Source organism: Ambystoma mexicanum, chromosome 9, assembly GCF_040938575.1.
Source record: "Ambystoma mexicanum isolate Mex_15411 chromosome 9, UKY_AmexF1_1, whole genome shotgun sequence".
Classification (NCBI taxonomy): domain Eukaryota; kingdom Metazoa; phylum Chordata; class Amphibia; order Caudata; family Ambystomatidae; genus Ambystoma; species Ambystoma mexicanum.
The window spans coordinates 591,464,966-591,478,484 of NC_090931.1; the positions used below are offsets into that span (position 1 = coordinate 591,464,966).

At 46.5% G+C, this 13,519-nt stretch overlaps 1 protein-coding gene across 1 annotated transcript in view; it reads left to right on the top strand.

Moving 5' to 3' along the window:
- Positions 1–13,519, top strand: part of CENPV (centromere protein V) — a 64,631-nt gene that overhangs the window by 14,775 nt on the left and 36,337 nt on the right. Inside the window, exons 2-3 of the mRNA XM_069615213.1 lie at positions 8,850–8,948; positions 9,926–9,995. Coding sequence (XP_069471314.1) covers positions 8,850–8,948; positions 9,926–9,995 — 169 coding nt within the window. The remainder of the gene's footprint in view (positions 1–8,849; positions 8,949–9,925; positions 9,996–13,519) is intronic.

The window sequence follows — 13,519 nt, forward strand, 5'->3', positions numbered from 1 at the left end:
CAATTCTATGCGCTCCAGTCCGTTCCATGTACTCCTATCCGCTTCATGCACCCCAGTCTGCTCCACACATTCCGGTCCGCTCGATGCACTCATGCACTCCAGACCGCCACGCGTGCTCCAGTCTGTCCCATATACTCCAGTCTGCCCCGCGCATGCCCTCTTGTCTGCCCCGCGCATGCCCTCTTGTCTGCCCCGCGCATGCCCTCTTGTCTGCCCCACGCATGCCCTCTTGTCTGCCCCGCGCATGCCCTCTTGTCTGCCCCGCGCATGCACTCCTGTCTGCCCCGCGCATGCACTCCTGTCTGCCCCGCGCAAGCACTCCTGTCTGCCCCATGCTCTACGTATTCAGCAGCTCTACGTACTCAACCATTCTACGCAGTCATCAGTACTGGGTGCAATCTGCGCTCGTTCGTTCTACGTACTTATCCTATCTACGCAACTCGTCCGCTCTACGCAACACGTCCGTTCGCTCCAGGCACTCGTTCGCTCCAGGTGCTCATCCACTTTATGCCCTCATACGTACTATGCATTCACTTGTTTTGTTCACTCACCCGCTCTACGCACCCATCCCCTCTACGCACTCATCCCCTCTATGTATCCCTTTTTTCATATGCACTCGTCTGTTCTATATATTTGCCGGCCCTACCCACTAGTCTGTTCTATGCAGTCCTCCATTCTACACATTCTTCCGCTTAGCTCATCCATCCCGCTCCGCTCATCCATCCGTTCCCCGCACTCTGCATGCATTCCGCACTCATCCGTTCTACAAGCTTGTCCGTTCTACGCACTCACCTGGTCTGTGTAACTCAACCGCTCTAGGTGTTTGTCCGCTTTATCCGCTCGCATGCACTACACCTTCTTCTGCTCTATGCATTCACCCACCCTACGCAATCCCCTGCTCCTTGCACTCACCCACTCCCCAAACTCAACGACTCCCCGCGCGCATCTGCTCTCCACACTCATCCGCTCTATACATTCGCCAGATCTGCACATTCATCTGCTCCAGCGATCTACACACTCTCCGCACTTCCATACTTGTCCACTGTCCACACTCATGCGCTCTACATACTTATCCGCTCTACATACTCATCTGTTCTACGCACTCATCCGGGTTACACTCACCCGTTCTGCGCATTCATCTGTTCTACGCACTCCTGCGTTCTACTCGCTTCTCTGTGTTTACGCACTCATCCGCTCTACACGCTCGTCCGCTTTACACACCCAGCCGCTCTACACACTCATCCGCTCAACATGTTCATCCATTCTATACACTCATCCGGTCTATATACTCATTCGATTTACACGCTCATTCGAACTATATAGTCATCTGTTCTTCCATTCATGCATTCTTCCACTCAACGCATTCATCTGTTCCACACGCTTCATCCATTCTAGCTATTTCATCCATGCCATTCACTTCGTTCACTCCTCATGCATTATGTCCATTTCAGGAGTTTAAATCTCTTTACAGTTTCCGTATGATTTATTCTTATTAACCACTTCACTGCTTTGATCTACTTGTTTAATTTTGTTTGTCCTTCTAGTTTATATTAGGGGTTATTAGCTGTCAATTTCTCGCATCAGGTAGTTTGTTGGATTGGTGCCATTGAGATGCTGTTAGTCTGTTTTGGTTAGTTTGGTACGGAGCCAGGTTTTCAGCGGTTTGCAGAAAGACGTTAAATCCTCAGTTAGGCGGATGTGGGGTGGGAGTGAGTTCCATAGCGTGGGGGCTAAGGCTGAGAATGATGATCTGCCTAACCTGACTGAGTTTGTCTTCGGTATGACTAGGAGGCCGGCTGAGAGCGATCTTAGGGAGGGTGCGTGTGGGGTGATAGGGTTTTAGCTTGTCTTGAAGATATTGAGGTCTGGTTTTATGCATTGCTCGATGGGAGATGCATAAGGTTTTGAAAGTCACCCTTCGGGCTACTGGAAGCCAGTGCAGCGTTTTAAGGGCTGGGGAGATGTGGTCTCTTGGGCCAAGCGCAAGTAGCATTTTGGCTTCTGCGTTTTGTGCCCTTTGGAGTTTATTCAGTTGGTACGCGTGGACTCCGAGGTATAGGGGGTTTGCGTAGTCCAGTCTTGATATAACGATTGATTGGACCGCGGAGAGTCTGTTGGGAAAGGAGAGATATGGAAAGATGCGCCTAAGGGTTTTAAGGTGGTAGTGGCAGGACTTTGAGACGTTGTTGACTTGGCGCGAGAGTGTTAGGTCAGAGTCATGGGTGCATCCAAGATTTTTCACTTAGTTGGAGGGGGTCGGTGAGTTGCCCATGGCGGATGGCCAGGGTAGTGGGTGCGGAAGAAGTTCGGAGTTGCCACATACCATGATTTCCGTTTTGGAGGGGTTTAACAAGAGGTGGCTTTGGGTCATCCAGAGTTCTATGTCAAGGAGGTAGGAGGCCAGGTCAGGTCGGGAGTTGGGTTTTGAGTTCAGGAGTTTTAGAATTAGTTGAGTGTCGTCAGCGTAGTTGTAACACAGGATGTTGTGTGAACAAATTATTGGTGGGAGGGTGATCAAGTAGAGATTGAACAGGAGGGCGGATAGGCATGCTCCTTGTGGGACTCCCGTGTCGACTGGTCGGGTTTGGGAGGTATAGGTGGAGAGTATCGTGATTTGGTACTTATCTTTGAGGAATTAAGCTATCCATTTAAGAGCAGTTCCACGAATTCCTAGGGAGTGGATGCGGTCTAGGAGGATTGAGTGATTGATTGTGTGAAAGGCAGCAGATAGGTCAAGAAGGATTAGTGCGGCGCATCCCACGGGGTCTGCCGTCATTTTAAGGTCGTCCCAGATTGAGGTTAGGGTGGTTTCAGTTCCGTGATGGGCTCTGAAACCTGATTGGGCGGGGTCTAGGAGATTGTTGGCTTCGACAAGGGCATTTAGTTGGGAGTAGGCAGTTCGATGAGTTTGGCAAGGAACCTGGTGTTTGAGATGGGGCGGTAGTTTTTGGGCCCGAGAGGGTAGAGGGAAGGTTTTTTAATTAGAGGTTTTGACATGCACCGTTTTGAATGCGTCGGGAAAGATACCAGAGGAAAGGGAGGCATTTATGATGGATTTTGCGTGTTCTCCTGAACAGGCATCACCCTGCAACACACATCCGAGGACGACGGAAAGCTCAGGGGCAGCGCGTTTGTCTTGGAAGCAAGACAACGCAGCGCAACACAAGTACGTATCCCGATTCCCACTCTTAGGAGCCATTCGTTGGTATTAAGCGTGTTATGAAAGAAAAATTATACAAAAATAATTATAATAACCACATTTTTTAATACGTAGATGCTTACCCACACCTGAGCATGGTTTCTGTGACACAACTTGCAACACCTTTTACCAAAAGCTACCTTAATCCACTCCTGCTAGTCCACTACACACCCCACCTCTCTCATGAGACCCAAAGCAAACATAAACTATGCAAATGGCGAAAAAGTGCTATGTAAGCCCCAGTAACATAATTACTTCTTAAGTAACTTTATTTTGAGGCCCGGTTTTAACATGTCCAGATGCAGACCTCCAATATGCAACTCATTCCACCTGCTCTTATTTGGCTCCACTTGTTCTGAGGCAGACTTGCTCTCCCTTGCCACTTCCGAGGCAAGTTTGTAATCTGATCTGAGGTACAGTCAACACATTCAAGTTTGGCTCGTACTACAAGACTAGGCTCTTCTGTTTCATCTTGGATAATATGATGGCTAAAGTAAGACCAAACATGCCTCATTTCCCATCCCACTCCTCTAAATACAGAACTTCCAGAGCCATTTCTTTTACTTGATGGCAATCAAAAGCCCTGGAATTCTGCTAGTTGTGCTTACGCTAGCTAAAGAAATTTGCCATATACAATAGGAAAATTCACACGCTCCAATCTCAGCCATTTTCATTGTCTTCTCGTCACCAAGGCGGCGTGGCAGAACGTGTCCATGCTCCTTTACTAGGCCAATGCAGTTCTGTGTTTTAAAGGATTTTTGAAAATCTGCAGTTTGGTCGACCTGAATGTGACCAGTTTAATTTTTTTTCTCATGGGAGGGTCCACCCTCCCCTCTATTTCCATACACATATAGATGTCTGTGTAATTGGTCGATTTGACCAAAAGTGCACGACCAAACTAGACTTTGAAAAGAAAGTCTTTTAATACACGGGATACTGGCCAACTCTGGATCTGTTCTTGTTGGCTAATCACACGATGTATTCAGCCCTGTCAGATGTCACCTAAGATCTACCATGGGACTGGTATTCCAATTTGTGGGACATGCTTACGGAGGACAAACTTACAGCTTTCACATTCTATACAGCTTCATGCATGTGGATAACTATGCCAAAGACATACATTGAGAATGCAGACACCCTACAGTCCTAGGTCCGACTCTATTATGTTTCTTGGGAGGATGAGGAGGGCGGTCCTGATTTTCTTGTTAGATGGGAAGGAGCGTTTATCACTGATTACCAGCTCACTGAATGTATTTTTTTGGGCTCTGCAGGTAAATGCCTCTTTGTTATCTCTATTAGGCGTCCTTGCAGGCCTCTTTCTCTTCATTATACGACACGTGAAAATCCCTTTAGGGGTTTTGAGGCTTTGCAAATGGCATACATTGACAAAAAGGGCCCAATAGAGGAGAACGCTTTAGAAGCCTGAGGTTATTCACTGGTGGACTTCAATGACCAAACGAAGCAGACTTCTTTCTGGTGACAGTTTGTTTTGGAATATGCCAATCTGTTCCTGTTAACATCAAATCCCTCTCCTGACAGTGTTTGGCTGGATTTTCCAACCCACGGATAGGTCACCGCTCCTTCAGTAGATCTTTGATTCATGGAAAGGGTTGCTGATGCCATCCTTGTTCTTTTCCCCACAACCATTGGTAAGCTTGGGAGTTCCATCCCTCAGTCCCCAATGTCGGACGATTCAATTGGCTCCATCTTGGACAGGCAGTTTTTGGTTCTTGATCAGCAGGACTTACTGGTTTTCCTCATCTTTTGCTCTCCTGCTTTGAGGGAGAAGGAGCAAGCCCTCTGTCTCAGTAACAGGGATATGGGCTTCTCCCCATCACCTAGTCGCTGCGCTTGGGTGCCATGTTACTGGCAAGCTGGCCTAGCTTCATTTTGGGGCCACTAAAAGGGAATCTAGTTATCCTATAGGGCACCGTGAAGTGCTTTTCTGGATAGCCATATGAAATAAAGTGTCACAGACCCATGGCATGGTCTTTGAATTATGCATCTGCCATAGGCAGATATATCCTATCCCAAGTGGGCCGTTTTGCAGATCCTATTTGTCAGCCATTAAAAGCTATACAGTTCTGATTTAAAGCTTTAGGAAGTTCTTAAGTCACTTTCTTTTGTTAGGAAGCACCGTGTTCTGGAAGCTATTTGAACTCGTGATTATCAAATGAATTGAACTGGTGACTAAGTGTTGAACACCCCACCCCGCCAATGGTTGCTGCTCTGTCCTCAGCGGCAGAATGATCTTTGAATGCCCTGGCGGCTTCTGCTTTATTTCCATCACACAAATGGCATGAGTCCTATGACAACTTCATCACCTATGATGGTCCTCTATTGTGCATGCTGCACGTGTGTTCCCTGACTACTTCTTCCTTCTCAAAGTGATAGAAAATCCTAAAGTTCGTGAAAGGAGTGCGCCTTCTTTTTTCAATGTTTGGTGCTTTAACTAGAGCCAACATTTATCTTTGGAAACCTCAACTCCAATAAAGGTAAGGTACTTCCGGACAGAACCTGCATCACAAATCTCAATCATCTGGATGTTTTGGTTTAGGTTTGTCAAACAGCCATCCTAGTATTCATTTCCTGAATTCCCCAGCACTTGCACCTCCATACTGTCAAAACTGGCTGTTTTAGACCGCAATACCCTCTGCAACCCCATGATCTTTACCTGAGGGATCATGGTGCATTTAAAAGCATTTACCATTACCTTAATTCTAGCTACAATACCCAACAGGAAGGCTTTAAACACACTTTGAACCCATCATGCAAGCTTATATACCCCTATGAGTACTGTTTAAAGTGCAAAGAACCACTGAAAGAACACTAGGAGGCATACATCACCCAGTATAGTGTCGGTACTATCACCCTGTGAACCTGCCTGTACAATTCCCTGAGTATACCCCTTTTCTTCTCCTACCACACACTATCCCATGCAAGGTGTGGTCCTCGTTATGCATGTACTATTGACAAGGCTCTGTGCTGAGACCATTATGGTGGTAGTTGGCGCAGCAGAAATGACCATTTACTTGTATTATAATGTTATGATTCTCACACACACGCCCCTTGTTTGCAAGTGTTAGGGGGAATTCTCGTTTATGTGCTAATTCCCTTCAACCTTAGAGACCCCCAGCTCTTTTGCTGGATTTAAGGACTTTTTAATTTGAACCCTTGAGGGAGTGAACCCTTTTTCTCACTCTCTCGTGTGTTTTGACCTGATTTGGATTATGTGTTTCCTTTGTTTTTGGAGTCTCACAGACTCCATAGGCATCTAACTTTTGTATGGTGAGACACGGCACCTCCAGTGCAGTGTCACAGAGAAGCCTTACCTTTTCTTCTGTGGGCTACTGTTCCAAGAATAGTAAAGTGAAATTGACTTTACTTACCTTTTTCTCTTTGTAGGTCCAGCACACCCCATCTTATGTGGAGTGCTTAGGAGTTACCTAGTAGCCCCTTATCCTACTCGCTCATGTAACATTTTTTATGTTACCGTCACTACTTAAAATGGCTGGTGGTATGGTTTAATTTTCCTACCATTGTGCTTTTCTTCCGCAGTGTGAATCCTCAGCTGCAGTATAGCACCTATGGGTGACCATTTTGTCAAAATGGCCCTGGTCTTCTTTTTTCGCCATTTTCTGTTTGTGAGGTCTTTCTCGGGTTTTACTCTGCGCGCCAAGCCAGGTTTCAGCCCTTTGTTCATTTTGCCTTTGGCGGGCCTCAGTACTGAAACCCGCCTCTGGCTCCAGTGTGCCTGGAAGGGCAGGAAGTGAGGGAGGTTTTTACGAAACTCCCCTGTCCCTTGTCTTTAGGAATGCCTGAATGCAGCCAGTTCTGATTGTCTGGCTGGCTGTCCTTTCAGGACATTCACCCTGCTGTTTGAGTGACAGCTAGGCTGTGCATGAATGGGAGAAACCTGCTTAAAGGGCGAGGGTTTTGAGACTAGAGAAAAGAGTCGACCACTGGGAAGAACACCCAACGAAAAAAACATGAATTAAGCTTGCTGTATCCTCCTGGACCTTTGAATTGCCTGGTGAAGCCCTGATGCTGTGCTGAAACTCCTTTTTCTGATCGACAAGAGAAGCTCCGGAAGGGACGACTTCTTCCCTTGGGCTAGTGGGACCAACTAACCCCGATACGAACTCCACTAGACCATCTTCCCCGACTAGCTGTACTTCTTTGCTGCTGCAGGAACCGAGTGCCAGAGGTAGAGAAATCCGTAGTCTAGTGAAACATCTGCAATCCGGCCAGAAGCTCCAGGAGTCTAAGGACCTCCAGAAAGCAGGATGACCCGAGCTCGAGTCCCCTCACCAGAGTGCAGGACTCTAGGAGTAAAGGAAGCCCATCCGGTATCCAAGATCCACAGTGGTGCTGTTTACCACGCGCTGAAACTGCAAAGTGCCGCTGATCGCAGGAGTCCTCCAGATGTCCTCCCTGTCCCCACAACTGAGGCTCAGGAACCCAGCATCTGCATCGCTGCAACCCGACAGAAGCTTTCTGGACCACTCTTCTTCTAACTAGAGGTACTGCTCAGACTTGGGGTACTTACCTCAAGTGTCTTTAGCTTTGCTCTTGTCAGTTGGGACTTGCAGTAGCTATTTTTGTTGGCGTTGATTCTACTTTCCACAAGTCTAACAAGCTTGTGACCTTACTGTGATTTTCTACAAAGACTCTCTAACTTTGTGCAAGACTTTTTCTCTTGGCAGTGCCTCAGCTCCATAGACTGTTCCAATAGACTTTGGCTGTCCGGCTGCCTGCAGATTCTTGTAGTCCATTGACTTTGAGATTTTCTGTCCCTCAGAGGTGATAACTTGGTTTTAAACTATTATTGCTGGGAAAGGTTTTGTCTAGACTTCATTGGAAGATTTAAGCATACTTGCATGCCCTTAGTACCTGTTTAACCCTTTTCCTTCCTTTAACCTTTCCTTTCTGCAAACCTCAGAATCTGCAAAGTGCACTGGTGATATATGAATGCCATTACTGTCCTTGTGGATGAAGTCACCTCCGGGTGTAGGAAGTGTGTACAAAGCATCTCTAAAGCTTTTGCTGATTCTGGAAAAGTATTTTAAAGTATATGTGTTGCATATATTGCCCTTTTTAAAGAATGCTTATTTAAAAACTGATGTTAATTATTTATAACTGAATCCTTGAGTGTAAGTGTTACTTGGATACTTGTATGTATTTGTGAAAGTCATTGCTATAGCTCTACAGCTCACATTTACCCCTCTTGAGATAAGCCTGGCCGTTCAGTCCCACTACCAAGAGAACAAGTGTTGTGTAGTCTCCCACAGGGTTATTACATCATTTCTTGCCTAACAGTAAGCACCCACAGGCATGCATTCATTCAAAGCTGGGGTCTGCTTCAATACCCTTGCATGGCCACATAGCCATGGATAGCCTTCTGGTATACTCCGTGTATTCTGAAATAGTTTGTGAATCGGTTTGCCAAACCCTTTGTAGACATTCAGTGCCTTAAGTGGATGTCTAATCTTTGTAAATTATAATACTTAAAATTCTCCCAAGAGTCTAGAGTAAGGGGACTGGTGACGATCAGTTTATGATTTACCATGTTGTCCCTTATAGTGAACCAACAGTGAATGTATATTGGTTTTTCCTCATTTCTGTTTTCGTTTTCTTTTTCTACATCTAGTGAATATAAAGGCCTTGTTAAACACAATGGCGGTTGCCACTGTGGAGCAGTGCGTTTTGAAGTTTGGGCATCAACTGATCTTCACGTCTTTGACTGCAAGTGAGTATTGTTGATCTCTTGGTTTCATTGTTATGCTGATTCTTTTCCATTCTCTAATTCTACGAAGCTGATCGGGTGGCCAGGGTCAAAGGAACTCATCAGGCTGGTAATCCACATCTCAGTAGTCCCATCAACCCAATGTTCCCCAGCTGGTTTACGAATGTGTACATTTTCAGTGCATAGACGCGGAAAACCTCAATCTCACTTTGCCCTTTGACTGTCATTTTTGTAGTCAAATAAAACATCTCATTCAAGGTGCAATCGAACCCTTTTCAGAAGCCAAAGTTGTCTTCTGTTTTAGCAATTGACCTTCAAGCTGGTGCTGCGGGCCTCATTACGAGGCGGGCGGTAAGGGATTAGCGGCACCGGTAAGGGCACCGGTGCCGGTAATCCATTACCGCCCTACTACGAGTTCCCTTTGCGGGTCCTCCCTTAACGCCTGGTTTTTCCAGGTGTTAAGGACGGGACCCGCAAAGGGACTCTGGAGCTAATAATGGTACTGCAACTTGCGGTACCGTTATTAGCACCTTCCCCATTCCCATTGAGCCCTGTGGGGGGCTCAAATGGGAATGGGGAAGGGCCCTGGTGAATGGGGAATTATTGGTCCCGCCAACCTTGGAATGGACCGGTAATTGCTCCATTCACCAGGGCGGAGTCGGAACGAGTCTGGAGGCAGCCATGGTGCTAAGGGCGCCATGGCTACCTCCAACCTCGTAATGAGGCCCTTTAGTGTTAGTTTTTTTTGTCCGATAATGAGGGGAAACGGAAGTAACTTTGTAATGGCATGGAAAAAGGGAAAGAAGGTGTATCTATTCCGGCTGCACTGTGTGTGTGCTTGATACTCATTTCATCTCTCACCAAAAAGATTTCTATGCGGGAAGGATCTACTGCATTTTTCATTTGTATTCAGCTGCCTCTTTATCGTGGCACTTTATATGTGGTGGCTTGCAATTTACTTCTTGTTTTGCAAATTGCAGCTGCAGCATTTGCGTTAAGAAACAGAACCGTCACTTCATTGTTCCTGCTTCCCGCTTCAAGCTTCTCAAGGTAGGACGGCAACTGCTATCCAGTTTGTTTTGCGCTGTACCTATGTGCACAAACTTTAGTCTCCCAAACCTCAAGCCTTGACATGATTTTCAGTAGAATACCTTCATGTGCAAATTTGGTTTAATTGCTTCTGTGTCCATCCAGTATTTTTTCTTTTGTCCTGCTCTCCCTGCTTTTTAGTTTGCGCTATTAGCCGCGACTACTGCATTAGAGCACAGATGTGGAGGAATGGCATATGGGGGGGGACACACAGCCTGTAGGTGTTTGGTTATGTTCCCACCCATTCACTACTTCCTATGGCCATTCGCACCCAATTCCTGCCCCTCCCTGCCCAAAACAACCTCCTCGCCGGAACCCTTTGAGCATGCTTTAATCAAGCCGTACCCAAACCTTGCACTCTTAAGTGCCTGCCAGTGTATTTTCAGAGCAATCTCACTTAATTGGAGTTGTAAACCCGCTACTGGTGTAATAAAAATGTCTTACGAGGTCCGTCTTCAGCCACTCGATTTATAAGCATTCCGAGTGTCCACCACTGTAGTCTTGTTAAAAACAAGCATTGGCAAAGCCAGCAGTTTTTACTTGTGTATGTATTTGCCAGGCACTGCTATTAGATGCCCAGGTACCCACATCATTTTGCACCTGCTACCATCCATGGCCAGTTAATACCAATAATGCTCTGCCTGGCAAGAACCTTTCCCATGTCTACACGAAAGTCCTACTGTTGGCTTTGCCAATGCTTGTTTTAATTGTTTTGGAAGTCCTACAGGGCAGGGTTATGAAAGCGTTGTCAGAGGATCTCGCATTAAGAACTTCTCAAGCGGTCTGTGCGCAACATGCCACAGCATTCTAGGACTTAGCCCACCCATGCCCCACATACTGTGCTCACCCACGCCTCTTTTCTACAGACAGTAAGTAACCATCTTCTCCAACCTGCTTCTCCTTTTTCCTGTAATGTCGGAGTGGATCGCTAAGTGAACAAACGAGAATTCTATATTTAAATTTAAAATATTGATTGCAAAGCTGAAAATGGGTTACAATGTTACACTCCTTTTCACGGTGTTGGTCGCTCAGTCTCTAGGTTCCCATCACTACTTCTTCGTTCAGGACTTTGGTCATTGCAGACTTTAGGGTTTACGTCTGCCTCCTCCGACCTAAAAGAAGGTTTATTTCACAAGTTTCTCAGGCTTCTTCAGCCATCAGGATGCAGGGTTGATGTGGCACTCCAGCAATCTAAGTGGCATTTTTCTTTCACTTCAATCACTCTTTTACAGGAGACTCGCCTTCCAGTGTCACCCTAAGCTCTTTTGCATGGGTGCTCCTTAAGGCTCACAAGGTTCAGCAGCTCTCCAGTGGCTTCCCAAACTCTTGAGCTGCTGACCCTGTCTGGCTTTTTATAGACAAAGATCATTCCCTCTCCCATTTCCTCTTTATGGTGGTCAGATAGCACAGCGAGTAGAGCGCTTGCTTTGACATCCGTGCAGTGTTTGCCGATGCAGGTTCGAATCCCGGCAGGGCCAAACACAGCCTTTCATCCTTCCGAAGTCAATAAATTAGCACCACACACCGTGGGTGCAGCGCTCGGATGCCTGAGGGTTTGTAGCGCTAAATATAAATGTTAAAGGTATTTGTACCGCGCACCGTCACCAACGGAGTTGGTCCCCAGGCGCTCTGGCGGATCTGCCAACGAGAAGGTGGGATGGGTTAGTAGGTGAAGCGGGAGTAGGATAGTGAGAGGAGTGGTGTTCTATTGGCAGCTTCAACTCGGTATACACCGGGTGCTGAACATTGGTGCGAGTATCAGATCAGTGTCAGTCCTCGTGTGCTGTTGATGTGGCTTATGTGTTGTTGCAGTGTTGTGAAGTGTGTGTGGGTTTTTGAGTGAGATAAGTCTGCAGAAATGTGTTAATGGGTTGTATGAAGTTTAACATGCTAACATTCAGAAATCTGTCCGAGTGTGGCGCTCGCTAATCCTCCCAATCTCATCAGGGTGGGCGAAGGGGATACCCCTGACAGGGTTTTAGGTTTGTGTGAAGCGCTTCCTGTGCTGTTCTAGCGCGCTCTGTAAGTGTTCTAATTGCTCCTCACCGTTCTATTCTAGCGAGCTCTGTAGGAGTTCTAATGCTGATGGATTGATTAGTGTGGGTTGGGTGTCTGTTTCTCCTCTGTTGTGGTCTCCTCTCGCAAACTTTCTATCTAAATGTGCCTGCTGGGGGTTTGGATACGGTACGGCCGGGAGGCAGTAGATGAGTAGTTTAAGGGCTTTCGTCTCGGTCTGAGTATGTGGTCAGTCTATGGTGACCTCCTTTTGTGGCTATTTCCCATGATACCTTATGGTCTGTTGTGGGGTCCGTTCTTTGGGTTCTTTGTATGTCCATTTTGGGAGTGACCGAGGTTGGTTTTATTTTCATCGTTGTTTAACGGGGTGGGCATTCTAGTGCGTCGCTGTTGTAGTGACGCTATGAAGAGCCATGATTTGAGTTGTTTCCTGAATGCTAGGTGGTTTGTTGTGTTCCGTATATTCTTAGGTAGGTCATTCCAGGTTTTCGGTGCCTGGTGAGAGAAAGAGGATCCTCCGAGTTTTGTTCTGTTATAGGGTTTTGGTTCCAGGCGGATGTCGGTGCTTGATCTTAGTGTTCTTGTTGGTAGGCGTAGTTTATCGCTTAGGAATTCTGTGCCTTGTTTGTGTATTGCTCTGTGGGTGATGCACATGGACATGAACTTTATTTGCTGTTTTAATGGTAGCCAGTGTAGTATCTTTAGCACAGGTGTGATGTGTTCTCTTCTGGGTAGCTTGAGGAGGAGCCTGGCTGCCTCATTTTGTATGCATTGTAGTTGTTTTAGAAGTGGTTCGGGCATGCCCAGGTATGGGCTACTGGCGTAATCTACACTGGATATGATCAGAGCGATGATGGTAAGTGTTTTGTTGGCGAACAACAGGAACGTTAGGATCCTTTTTGCTGCTCGCAGGAGGAAGAAACATTTCTTGAGTAGAGCGTTTACTTGTGGCTCTAGAGTGAGGTTGTTATCCTTCAGGACCCCTAGGTTTTTTATAGTTGATGATGGTGCTGGTGTGGTGCCGAGCTCTCTTAGCCAGGGGATGTAGCTGATGTCTCCTCCCTTTTTTGAAACGATCATTATCTCTGTTTTGCCTGGGTTGATTTTGAAGTGTTGAGATTCATCCAGTTGAATATATCACGAAGGCAATTCTCTAGTGTAGTGAAACATATTATTTACCCTACCACTCACTTTAGTTTCCTATTTGGTTCAGTGCTGCCCTGGGGCTTCATTTATTTCAGCAGTGGACAAGGGAAGAGATTACTAAGCGGTTTCATTTATCTCCTCATCAGTGTGCATGCACTTGGCTACTCTCCCTCTTCACAAAGCCTGACTGGGTCTGTGAGGCATGTACCTTCTTCGCAGAATATATGGGTTGCTATGGCGTTGGCTCACTTCATTCTGTTACGCATGTAGAGTGGGGTTTTGTTGGTATGGTCACCACGTTATTGTACTTTTGTTGGTAGAGG